At 48.0% G+C, this 13630-nt stretch overlaps 1 protein-coding gene across 1 annotated transcript in view; it reads left to right on the top strand.

Annotated features, from left to right (window-relative positions):
- The window catches only part of cckbra (cholecystokinin B receptor a), an 8444-nt gene extending 2749 nt beyond the window's left edge, over nt 1–5695 (top strand). Inside the window, exons 2-5 of the mRNA XM_084668596.1 lie at nt 759–998; nt 3092–3353; nt 4836–4963; nt 5091–5695. Of these exons, the coding sequence (XP_084524722.1) occupies nt 759–998; nt 3092–3353; nt 4836–4963; nt 5091–5695 (1235 nt within the window). The remainder of the gene's footprint in view (nt 1–758; nt 999–3091; nt 3354–4835; nt 4964–5090) is intronic.
- The last annotated feature ends 7935 nt before the right edge of the window (nt 5696–13630 follow it).

The raw sequence follows: 13630 nt of genomic DNA, 5'->3' as shown, positions 1-13630 counted from the left end.
CAAGTATTTGTTTTTTTCCACTGACGCCGTTCCCTGACTAGAATAACAATGCGGGCGATATTGGTATGTCCAACTTTGTTGTTACAATTTGAGTAATAGCTCAAAGTCTAGAATTAGATAGATTAGCAATTACAACGTGTTTGGCGTACTGCCAACAAACCTCCGCCATGGCGGATTCCCAATATGTCTCAGAAGTTGGAAGGCCCCAACAAACCACAAGCCTCTCAGGGCTTCTCCAAGGAGCTCGCCCTTGTTAGTGGCTCAACGGTTTCGGAGGATGGCAGTGGACGCGCGACAGAATGAGTGGTATCGCGGATGAGGGCTGAACTCGGCGTTGACCTTGGGAGCCACGTCTCCCCGCTCATCCCTCCTCTTCATCACCCTGTCCCAGCAGGCTCGGCACGTGGCCAGCGATGACCCTGTCCCGTCACATCCTCGCAGCCTCAAAGCCGGACGCTGCGACGGCCATGCCGGAGCATCCTCCGGGGGCCCTGCGGCCGTCTCCCACGGTGACGCTCATCTCGCTGCTGACGAGCGCGGACACCGCAACTGATTGTGCCACCCCCCCCCCACCCAACACCCCCCCCCCACGTTGACTCTGTTTTTTTCCCTTCACGCGGATGCTTGATTAACGAATGCCTTCAGAGAGCTAAATGTCTCTTTTTTGTATGGGTCCTGTTCCCTCTCCCCCCCCTTTACCCAACCATCCCTTTGTCTCTCCATCCTTCTCTATCTCTCCCCCCCCCCACCCTCCCTAGAGATGCGGATCTTTCTCTACTCCCTCATCTTTCTGCTGAGCGTCTTCGGGAACCTGCTCATCATCTCCGTCCTGGTCCTGAACAAGCGCATGCGCACCGTCACCAACTGCTTCCTGCTGTCGCTGGCGCTCAGCGACCTGATGATGGCCGTCTTCTGCATGCCCTTCACCCTCATCCCCAACATCCTGGAGGACTTCATCTTCGGAGCCGCCATGTGCAAGATCGTCACCTACTTCATGGGTAAGATTGGGGTTTTGGTCCCCCTCCGCGTCGTGGGGTATGGGGGGTGTCGGTTTGCGAGGCTGCGGGCAAGGGTTCAGATCTGTGTTTACTGTTAGCTGTGAGCAAGAGCACATAGGCGGGAAAGTGAGGATGGAAGAGAGGGAGAGAGAGGGAGGGAGTGTGTGTGTGAGAGAGAAATAAATAGACGTTGTTGGAGAGATTAAGGAAAGAGAACAAAGAGATTCACTATCCACCCCTTGTGAGAGTCTCACAGAATCAGTCATCTTGTATTTTCGAGGGATTTGCTAGATGTTTCCCAATTAAGGCTTCTGTCTTGATCAGTGTATGTCTGCGGTGTTTGGATTCTGTTCACCGCTTTCATCTTATGAGCAGTTGGACCCTTAACCTTCATTTCATCTCTAAAATAGAAGCCCTTTGGCGATCAGGCCAAACCAATCAATGCACAAGACCATTATGACTCTCCTCGACAATCGATTTTGGTGCGTAGCCTGAGCAAAGTCATCAATTGTTGTCTGACCATTACACCACCAGCCAGCTACGCTGTAGCCAGTAGATATTTATGTAGGCCATTATTTTTCGATTTATGATTTAGTGTGTGTGTTCGTGCTCGCTGGGAATATGACTCAGCCTTAGCTGCAGTCATAGTCCCTCATCAAACGTCTTTATATTCCTGTAAGATCATTATGACTCCGTCCGGTCACATACCACCTTACTTTCACGAGTACATGGCTACGGAAGTGGACTTTAATGTATGCTTGCAAATGGAGTTCAACTGCAAGGAAACTGTCTTTGCTCTCAGAGGAGTCTAAGCAGCAAGCAAAGTGCTTCAACTTCGCAAGCTCCACTGCTCTCTTGAACTTCATTGTCATTTTCAGCCAACTCGCTGGAAAAGGAAAGATTAAACCACGGTGTCTGTGTTTTTTTTTTCAAACACTGTATAATCTATGGGAAAAAAATGAATGGGGGACAGAATAGATTCAGAAGGATTTCTCGAGAGGGAATGTATTGTGAATGAGGAAGTTTAGTTGGCTGACCTTTTGGTGACTCAGCAAGATTTGCGGCATTGCTGTTGTCTTCCACTCGGGCACTGCGACAGCACAACAAGAGGAGGCAGCAAGCCAATACTCACTGAAGTAGATACAGGGCAGCCGGCCCTCCATCTTCTGCCCTTTTGTACTCAAGACTTCCTGACATTCAAACCCACTTGACAATAAGGGAAGGTCCAGTGTAGGGAGATGGAAAACATTTTGGAATCAGCACAATCTCTATGAAGTCGAAGGGCATTTTACAAGGGGTGATCCCATGAGGGAGGGTTTTGTACACTGGCAGATGTCTGGAGCTAAAAACAATGTTTTTGAGATAACTTCATGAGGGGAAAAGGGAGATTTGTATGAAGACTGTAGCACTGCTGTTGTCTTTAACTAGAACACTGCAGTGGACAGCTCTTAGAAATGTGTGATAAATAAAGACCCAGACGACTTAACCTTCCTGTCTGTTTCTCAAGAATAAAACGTTTTCTACTGCAAAGAAAACCAATTCATGTGAACTGGTGTGTGTGTGTTCCTGATAGTGGGCTAGGGATTGAGGTTGTGGATTTTGTAGAGTAGAGAGGATTAGCAAGGTGATTTCATTGGAGTGGTGGGTTGTGGGTAATGGCTGCTTGTCGAGTCCAGGTATGCATCTTATTAACGTTATTTGTCTCCGTAAATGACTTCCTACGAGACTGCTCGTTGAAAGGCGCTCGCGCACTGCAGATCATGCATATTCATATTGTGTAAACACAGGCTTGGCTGGGGGGGTTTCAGTCGAACACAGTGGGGACTAGTTTTTCCGAGGTTTGAATAAAAACAGAGATCCACTACCGAGTGAATATCCATGTGTTCAAAACGAATCCCCATTCCATGACTCCAGGACTTGATGATGAGGTGGAGAGACACATTCCAACCCCCACTTTAGTGTGAGATAAGAAGTAGTGACTCTCAAAACACCCAGGAGGATTGGACCACTGCTGACACCGTTGTTTCTTTAATCCTCTGCGTATTGACTTGATCCAGCCCTAACATCCTCCTCCTCCTTCCTTTCCTCCTCAGGGATATCAGTCAGTATCTCCACCTTCAGCCTGGTGGCCATCGCTATCGAGCGCTACAGCGCCATCTGCAATCCCCTCAAGTCCCGCTCCTGGCAGACCCGTTCCCACGCCTACCGGGTCATCGCCGCCACCTGGGCCCTGTCGCTGGTCATCATGGTGCCCTATCCAGTCTTCAGCGTCCTCAGGGCGTTCCCCAAGGCGGACCGGACCATGGGCCACATGTGCCGTCTGACCTGGCCCAGTGGAGAGGTGGAGCAGGCATGGTGAGGAAAGACCTTCAGGGTCCTTGTTTCTTGTTGAATGACTGCTTTGTTCTGTTATGGCTTGCGCCAAAGATTTGCTGCTGTGCACTCTAATTGGAGCCAATATTGTTTGCAAAGATTTTTTTCCATGTATTTGGCCTATTTCATTTCCAATTCATTGAAGATGTATTCCCCGCAAATATTAATTATTCCCTCAGGTACATCTATGGAGTGTTTGGAAAAGAGATGTGTTCGATTGGATTGCCTGTGTGGTTTGAGGCAATGGAGTTTGTAAGAGAATTCTCCTCTAAGGACTTTACTAAGGTCTGAAATGAGGAACACCCATTTCCCACCTCCCAGTCTTGTATGTTTCCAATTACAGAAACTCTTGTATCAGGTTAAGTCTGCTCTGGTTAGTTAGTTTTGGCCACATTGGACTTTCCATAACATACTATATATTTCCATTATATAAACTACTGTGATATGGAGGACCAGAGCAATTAAACCAAGATGGATACTCTCTGAGGAATCTTCTTGGAAGCAGTGTAGACCTTTCTCCTCTCTATATTCTTCCTTTTCGGGTCAAGGGCTACACTTCGAAGACTTTGCTGTCAGGGCACTGTCTGTCAAACCCAGTGCAATACACGAAGGAAGAGTCAGGGAGAGAGAAAGAGAGAGAGAGGGAACAAGACATTGGAGACTTGCTGAAGTCCAGTTAATTAGTGGGATTGGAAAATAGAGTTGGCCTTCAAAGAAACCATGAATGGTTTGTTGTTTGATCCCGGGTCGATACTGCATGATGAGTTTCAGCTGCTTCTCTCTGTCTCTTAGACAGGTTTTTCTTCGGCAAATCACAGCGAAGTGGATGGGCGTCCTTTCTGAGTGCAGCTTTCATGTTGCATACTGTAGCCAGTGTTATTATCTGCATTCAAAGAAGCGGAAATAACGTTGTCACTGCGAACGCTCGCTCCTGTGTTTGACGCGTGCCCCTCAACCCCTCGGAGCCTACTGCTGACGCCAGTCATGATCTGGATCAAAAGATCCCTCCAGACCTCACTGGGGTTTCCATCCTGTCTGCGTACCACTTCCTGTTGCTACATTTAGTCGTCAGAATTAGCGACGCCATCAAATGCTCCGCAGGATGAAGAGAGTTTGGGATGAGAGGCTGTGAGTAAGAGGCTCCCTAACTGCTAAAGGGTACCGGGAGATGAAAGGGCTGGCCGAGGAAGGCGTTCAGAAGGACACCCACACGGCCATTAGAATATCACAGAGGTCTTCCTCTCCTCACACCTCTCATGTGGCCACTAATACCCACAATGTCGCCAGGGTTACACGACAGGGAGCGCGTGTCATTGTTTGAAACGGTGGAATCGTGCGTGGTGATCAAAAGATTAAGAACGGCTATAAAAAGCCAGTAAGATCAAAGTCACTGCTTTGAAGGGTTTTCTATTCATCTTTTTAAAATGTATTTGTAATTTATTTTTTACTCCCGGTCCTCCTCAGGTACATGCTACTTCTGTTTATCCTGTTTTTCATCCCCGGGCTGGTGATGATCGTTGCCTACGGTCTGATCTCCAGAGAGCTGTATCGGGGGATTCAGTTTGAGCTGGGACAGAACCGAGAGGCAATGGGTGAGATACAGATCCAATCATTTCCTTGTGTACAACTATTGTGGTGCTGCGAAAAAAAAGGGGCACCGTCGATGAGAATATGAGCTCTTTTGATGACGCTTTTCACACCAACACCCCCGCTCCACAGGCCTGAAGAACTGCGCCAACAACAACAACTCCTCGGTCGCCGACGGGAACGAGGACGACGACGGTTGCTACATCCAGGTCGCCAAGCAGCCGCCGGCGGTGGAGCTGTCCACCCTCACCGCCGCCGCCAACGGCGGCACGGGCGCCTCGTCCAAGCCCAAGGCCGAGCGCCCTCGCACCAACACCTCGGAGGCCAAGCTGGTGGCCAAGAAGCGCGTGATCCGCATGCTGATCGTCATCGTGGTGCTGTTCTTTTTGTGCTGGATGCCCCTGTACACCGCCAACACGTGGAAGGCCTTCGACCTGAACTCCGCCCACAGAGCCCTCTCGGGGGCGCCCATCTCCTTCATCCACCTGCTGTCCTACTCCTCGGCCTGCGTCAACCCCATCATCTACTGCTTCATGAACACGCGCTTCCGCAAGGCGCTGCTCGCCACCTTCGCCCGCTGCTGCCCCCGCGGGCCGGCGCCCCGCTGCTGCGGGAGGAGGTGCGGCCGGGGGCGGGGCCGGCGCATGGGCCGGGACGGGGAGGACGACGCCACGCAGACCATGGGCGCCTCCGTGTCCCGGTTCAGCTACACCACAGTGAGCACCGCCGGGCATTGAGGAGGGAGGATGGACCGGGGGGGGGGGGGGGGGGGGGGGGGGGGGGGGGGGGGGGGGGGGGGGGGCAGGGAGTTGGAGGGGGGAGGGAGGGAGTGGAGGCAGCGGGGGTTCAAAGGCAGAGGTGGGCAAGGAATGGAAATGTTGTAGCGACTAAAAGGGTGACGTAGCTGGACATTAGATCAGGCCATGGTTGCCAAGGTGACGTGGCGTATGCCACGCGAATGCTACCGTATTTCCTTCGATTTTTTCTTGTGTCTGAAAAATCCAGAGGTTAAAGCGCCTCATTGAATCCTTTGAATATAAATGGGGTTTTATCTGTTGCTTATTGATGTGGTCTTTGATTGGCGAGCTACTGGCTTTTTCAGCTGCGTGCAAAACTGTTTTATTGATGATTACAGTAAGTAAATATTTATGATTTCATCACGTGGCAGTTTAGGAGAGCCAAACTGTAGCATGGGTGGTAAGGTCATGTTCCAACCACAGCTTTAGGAGACAACTCCAAACAGTGTGCCTGCTACAGCCTTACTATGGGAAACACCACAGACAATATACTGGATCCTCAATACAGTATTTCAGTGCTCACATGGGACATTTGTCACTATTCCAGTTTCTCTGGTGATTGTCCTCAAGAACTAGCTGAAACCGAAGAAAAACGTCAACTGTCGCTTGAACACATTGTTATCTCTAAAGAGTAACTGTAACATGCATTTGCCTTGAAGTTCCATGTTGACCATGTAAATTCTACTGTATATATCAAAGTAAGTCAAGTGAAGTGTTCCATGAACCATTTCAACTGTTGTCAAGTCAGTGTAAAGTTCCAAATCCATCCATGCATTCTGATTGGCTGTTGTACCTTAAGTGAACTTCTGTTCCTCCTGCGCTCTGTGTTTGTTCTGGCTACAAAGTGCTTCAGAACTCAGGATGTTCCATGCATAGCTGCCCTTCAGGCTTGACTTCTTCTCGAGTTGAGCTATTCTTTCTGCTTTGGATCCTTTCTCCACCAGTCAGAGCATGGCGAATGCTATTCCCCTCCGGTGTAGATGGGTACAAATCCTCCACTGAATGGCTGATCGACATAGGTGTTTAGTAATCCTCTCCCGGGGTGCGTGTCTCGTAGCCTCTTCATCATAAAATTGATTACAAATAGATGGACCCTTTCTGTCTCCAGCTGTCTAATTTAATGCTCCACGAACAGGATAATCCTGGCCCCAAGCATGCGAACACAGCTCGGCTTTTCCACAATGTCCGCCCGCAGCTTTAAACAGACGTAGTTTAAGTTATTCAGCCCCAGTGTTGCTACACAGGAAAAGGAATGCCCCTCTGCAAACCTCTGTGTTTTTCACCTTCTCTGCATGGGCATTGGTATTCCAGTCACAGAGCGTAGTGAACATTTTCATACTTTTCCGAAGTGACACCTAGTTTTAATCTTAACAACATCCATTGTCTCCCCCTCCTAAACGCAGAATGTTATTAATGTATGAATAGCAGGAGAGGGGAACACTGCTGCGCACGTGAGCAGTAAGCTCGAGTAGCTGTGACTGTGGCAGGATTTCTTCAACCCCTCCCCCTCACCCACAGAGCCCTGCCAACAGACCCTCCCCACACACCTCAACCCACCACAGACCCTCCCCACACACCTCAACCCACCACAGACCCTCCCCACACACCTCAACCCACCACAGACCCTCCCCACACACCTCAACCCACCACAGACCCTCCCCACACACCTCAACCCACCACAGACCCTCCCCACACACCTCAACCCACCACAGACCCTCCCCACACACCTCAACCCACCACAGACCCTCCCCACACACCTCAACCCACCACAGACCCTCCCCACACACCTCAACCCACCACAGACCCTCCCCACACACCTCAACCCACCACAGACCCTCCCCACACACCTCAACCCACCACAGACCCTCCCCACACACCTCAACCCACCACAGACCCTCCCCACACACCTCAACCCACCACAGACCCTCCCCACACACCTCAACCCACCACAGACCCTCCCCACACACCTCAACCCACCACAGACCCTCCCCACACACCTCAACCCACCACAGACCCTCCCCACACACCTCAACCCACCACAGACCCTCCCCACACACCTCAACCCACCACAGACCCTCCCCACACACCTCAACCCACCACAGACCCTCCCCACACACCTCAACCCACCACAGACCCTCCCCACACACCTCAACCCACCACAGACCCTCCCACTCCACCTACAGACACTCCATCCCCAGACCCCCCCCCCCCCCGCTCATCTTCAGTCATGACACGAAATGGGAGTGAATTCCTCTCCGGGCTGTCTCTCCATCAACTGCTCAGTGTGGGTTTAGTGTCTCTGTAGAGCACTATGCCTAGGCTCCATATACTTCTCTTTCTCTCTCCCTCTCTCTTTCTCTATTTTTCTCACTCCCTCTCTTTCTCTCTCTCTCTCTCTCTCTCTTCCTCCCTCTCGCTTCCCCTCTCTCTCAGTTTATCTCTCTGTTTCTCTCTTTTTCTCATGGTTTACCTCATTTATGTGCAATCTGTTCACTTTATCACGCCCTGTCTCAGCCCTCCAATTTTGTAGCAGCACCTCACATTAGGAATTATTTGTTGTGAGTTATTGCTTGTTCTTGCTTGTTGAGGCTTTGTACAAAATATTTTGGGACCCTGGTAGTAAGGTCCGGTACCTTTACGTAAATAATTTTTTTCTTAGTCGGTCCAGCTGAAAGTCATTAGTAGTTCTCTGTTTAAGGTCTGGTTTGTATTTCCAATAGGACATAGCCTAAAGGAAATTGAAAATAAAGTCGAATCAATGGGCATGTCAGACAAGCCCCTCCTACCTCATCTGCACCTCTCTTCATCTGTTGCCCATGGGAGCAACAGCCATAAAAAAACGTTAACCTCATCTTGTTTTTCAATCTGACTTTGGGATACGCCAACCTTGTGGCTTAACTCAATTATCAGAGGACCATAATGAAGCTTCAACAAAACAAACCGTCTTCTGGGCCTCCATATGTTTTCTCTGTCTGGTATTACTGCTATTTGCTGCTAAATTAAATGGAGCTACAGTTTGTTGTTCATAATTGATGGGTCTTTTTGCTCAATTGCTGTTGCTCGGCTTGTTATTGTGTTTCAAAAAAAGCGTCATGGAGTGAGATCCCTGACAAGATTGCACATTTAGGATTAGAACATTTTAATGGAACAATTTCATATAATCAAGCTATTTATGCTATGGATTGTGGGTTCTCTGTCTTTGCGTCTGTGTCGGGTGGGGGGGGGGGGGGGGTTTACCCAAAAGAGAATGTAGTTTCCTTTCTTAGTTTATGTCTGTTTACTGTAAATGTTGCCTGAAATGTTTCCGCGTCAATACTTTCAAATGTTGGGAAACCAAACCTGCTGAAGACCCTTCCATCTCTGTGATCCTACGGAGGTGGTAGCATGGTGATAGGAGGGGATGTCTGTCTTAAGATATCTCCATCAGTCACCATGAAAAGGCATATTATGGGTTTCTTTGAAACCCCCGAAGACTTCTGCATTCCGGCCCTTAGGCAAAGTCATCTTCAATTTAATAAACTATTAAAAAATGACATAATGGAGAAAATAAAATATTCTGACATTTTACACTTGGGCTCTAGCTGGCTTTCAAAACAACTTCTCAGTGTAAACCTAATATTTGTGTTTTTGCTGTAAAGTTTTTACTAAACCATTTTCACAGCTAAGTCTATCCTGAATTTCTGATTGGGGGAAATATGATTTTCTGAATTTTTAGATTCCTATTGTCAAAGGATAATGATCCAGGGATGAATCCTGGAGTGTAGCAGAGACTGCCATTTCTAATACAGTAGGTGATTATTCTTCAGACAAAAATTTCATTTTGTATTTGGTTGAGTGTCAGATCATATCTTTTTGTGTCTCATGTAACAACAAAAACAATAAATGTTTATGAAATGTAATGCTTGTTGGAGTACTGTGCACTTAATATTCAACTGTGTTTTGTGTGTGTGTGAAAAGGAGAAGGAGAGGGAGAAAGTGTGTGAGTTTATGTCTGTATAAAGTCGAGGAGAAATACAGTAGATAAAGACCACTCGGAACCACTCATTCACCTACAAAAGGTGAATTGAAGTGAATAATTTAAGACTGACATTTTATTGCCTCTTCTCCAGCAGCTGCAACAGAGAGCAGAGGCCATCTCCCTTTAAGGCATGTTGCTGCTTGATATAATCGTACCTATATTTCCTGTCTATCAGTCTAGAGTATCTCATTCTGATGTGGCCATCCATCTGTGTCATCTTTCCATGCCAGCGTACCAGAAAGTTGTCTCTCTTTGCTCTTTACAAAGTTGTCCCTCTTTGCTTCCTGTTCACACCTCTCTGTGTGAAGCCCTGCCAGCACAGTCAAAGCGGATGAGTACACTACTGAAACCAGCTCATGTGCTCCTGTCCACAAATGCCATACTGGCAAGGCCACCACAGGGCCCCCTGTCTCACTGCCCCTCTTTGATGTACCAGGGCCGACTCTCTCTTTAGGGGAAGACTGTGTACAGACCACCAGCTGGACCAGCGGGCTGGCGCTCATTTTGGATTCACCCAGGCTAACTGTCTTCTGTTCCACAGAAGTACCATCTCTCACTTCCCAAAGTACCCTGGCCTGGTCCATTTCAGCCATGTGAGAGCTTTTCTTTCAAGTCCTTGAAGGTTTCAAGTTCTCCAGACCTAGGGTAGCAGCTCATTTGTAGCTGTAAAGATAGATAAAGGAATAAGAAAAGAACAGTAGAAATAGTTGAGAACGGGAGTACGTTATGTGTGTGTCAAAAAGATTAATTGCCATAGCAACAGGCTCGAACACGACTGTAATTTTCCCTCTCGCTGTAGCAAATCATTTCACATGTTATCTTTTTATGATACTGTAGGCTGTGAATCGAAAGGCCAGAGACGCGCTTGGTGTTTGTCCCTGGCTTGGGAACCACAAGTCACCTTTAGTTAGATTCTCAGGGAGATAATTGACTCGTTAATATCTGACTCCAATTTTTGACAATGTGCACAAGTGCGTTACCTGTAACCTTGAGCGCTAAACAGTTAATGACATGAAACTCTGACGTAGGTAAAAATCGTCTGCTTGATCAGAGCACCGACCCTAAAGTATGCGTGTTCACTAAACAGTCGTTTATCTCTACTATAATATGGATTTTAACCATAGTAGACCTAGTAGGATATGTAATCGATCACTCAGAGGCTCCGGTAAATTCCTTCGGAGCGTGGAGATCCACTGTAAGTGACTCAGAGGCCTTAAGTTAAAACCTACTCCAAAAGTCTATGTTTATAATCAGTTAGCCGCATCAACCAGACTAGATCCAAGTTTTCACCGCCGTAGCTTGATAGATACGTTTCAAGGAGAACAAGTAACTTTAAAATGCACACATTAATAGTTTATTATCTAAATAGCAAGATAATCAATACAATGATAATGAAATATCATCAAGTACAAAACATACCTTCAGAGCAATGGTTAACAAAGGTATTCACAATGAGGACTAGGCGCCTAACGCACCGGAGCTGTATCGTAAACAGAACTCGAAGTGATTGGTAAAAACTTCTTCCTATATACACCCAAACCTGACTAAAATGGGGACACCGGTCATGTGACAGAAAAGTTGTCGAACGCATACAAATTCAAATTGGATCATTAATCAAGACTGCAGTAGACCAAGTGGTGCCCTTGCAAGACAAGGGAATATGTTAAACATATGTTGGTCTGCTGCAGGCACAAACTCTGTAAACCCTGTACATGTACATGTTACAGTGTTAAAATTATTACTAGAATGTAACACACAAAATAAGAAACAAAAGCATATCAAACATGACATTTAAAGCTGTTTAGAACCTTATTTTCAAGAACACAACTTTTAATGATAATTTCAGAGTCTTCCTCTGTCCACCTTCCTCTTCAAATCTTGAGACCACCTCTCCAGAGGTGTGTCATCAAGGTGTGATTGTCATTTTAGCATTCATGCAAATCAACAACTGTCCCAGACGAGTGTCTGGGTGACCAGTGACAAAGGGGCTGCCAAAACAGCCCTACAATACTTTGTTTTTTACATCTTCCCGTTACATTGCTTACCCTCAACATTTCCTACATTCCTAGAAGGTAGGGGAAGGTGATCATAACGAGCTGGAAGGCAATTATTGGGTCACACAGAACCACGTTTAGATGACCACATCGACGGCACCATTGAATGGTAGGTTTACTGTGGTAAAAAGTAGCCTACATTCATTGTTTGTGCCTTCACTCTCCCGCTACCTCTCTCTTTCTGTCACTCTGCATCTCTCCTTCCCTCCCTTGGTGCGTAGCGTGGCTTTGGAGTGTTTCTCTCCCTCGTTCCTTCCATCCCTTTCTGTTTGTCATGTGGATGGAGCGACCCAGGGTTCACTAATGAAAGTCAACACCGCCGACACCAACCGCATGGACCCCCATGCCTCCTCATGTCCTCTCCCAGAGAAACCCCCAGCCTCTTCATCTCCTTCTATGATCCACGGCTCGCAGGTGTGTACCTGCACACGCGTACACACACGCACACACGCACACACACCGCTGTCCTTTCCTCCACTCCACCGTGTTTGAAAAGCCAGAACCTGGTCCGGTAATGTGTGGTAATAGCTCTGTTGAAAGCATCCAAGCACGCTCACGTACTTTCAAGCTGTCCTCATTTGGCAGAGCTGAAACACACCGAGGGACATTATTATGACAAGGAGGTGACACTGAGAGCTTTGGGGTCCGAGGACGTCTGGGGACAGTGCCTGACTAATGGGCAGAGTACAGGACCGGCTCATTGTGTCTCCATCTCGACACCTACGCCCCCAGCCGGGACTGAGGTATGGGGATCAGTTGGACGCAACTGATAGTGTCGTTGTGGAGATCACCCAAGAACATCCATTAAGCACGGCATGATTGATACCTTCATTGATCGCGCACTGCATTCTGATGACTGTCACAGCGATGAAATGAAGCGGAGGGTCTTGCGCAGACTAAAGAGCCTGTAAGTCATCAGACCGGAATGCTCGCAATGCATCTTGCAATCAATTTTGGAGAGCAGGTTTTGATTGTCGGGGCTCCATCATCATTATCATCAAGGCTGGCGCTTGCGGTTTCTTTGGAAACAACAGCAGAATATTTATGACTGAAACACCCACGCACCTGAGTGCTGCGGAGTTGTGCGTCCAAGGCTGTTCAGACGGAGATGTTCAGAAAGTGTATCGTACGTAGAAGAATGGATTGATTCAGCGAAAAGCTTTTCCAAAGCAGCATCCAGCGAGGGGTTTGAACACACACTGCAGTCAAATGCTCGACCACTCAGCTACACCCAGCCAGGGCTTGATGATAGTTGTGGACAACTGTTTGCTAGCACATACTCACCATTGATTGCTCAAGCTAATAGAGACCCCTTTATGTGATATTTAATTGATTAGCGCTACGGTTCTGGTAAAGCGTTTGTGTTATTGGTCTTGGTTGCCTCTGTGTACCAGTGAGCCTGACAAAAGTTCACACCTGGCGTACACGTTGTCAACACGGCCGATACCTTCCAGTCTCACCGTGGACCTGTTTAATTCCTCCGAGGCGATTCCTCCAATTTCCCCCAGCATGCATTTCCTGTGAGACTGATGTACTGAGGTCATATCCTGTCTGACCCACGGTGGTCCTTGTTAGCGAGCACGGAGGTAGCTATGGAATGTTAATGGCATGTGGCTGTGTGTCAGAGCCAACCGTGCCCCTGAGACCGCTTGCAGTAATGTGACGGATGGAGGAGACTGACTAAACATCTATTACAGGAGCCTTTCTCTTCAGAGATAATTGAGGCAGATACACAAGGTCTCGTCTCTCATCAACAGGTGTCCAGCAGTTCAGTAGCAGTTACAGTTGTCCGTGTAATTTCAG

The sequence above is a fragment of the Hypomesus nipponensis genome, chromosome 12, assembly GCF_054491055.1.
Source record: "Hypomesus nipponensis isolate SF chromosome 12, ASM5449105v1, whole genome shotgun sequence".
NCBI classification, from domain to species: Eukaryota; Metazoa; Chordata; class Actinopteri; order Osmeriformes; family Osmeridae; genus Hypomesus; species Hypomesus nipponensis.
Note: the sequence above shows the minus strand (reverse complement) of the source record. Positions and strands in the feature narration are given on the sequence as shown.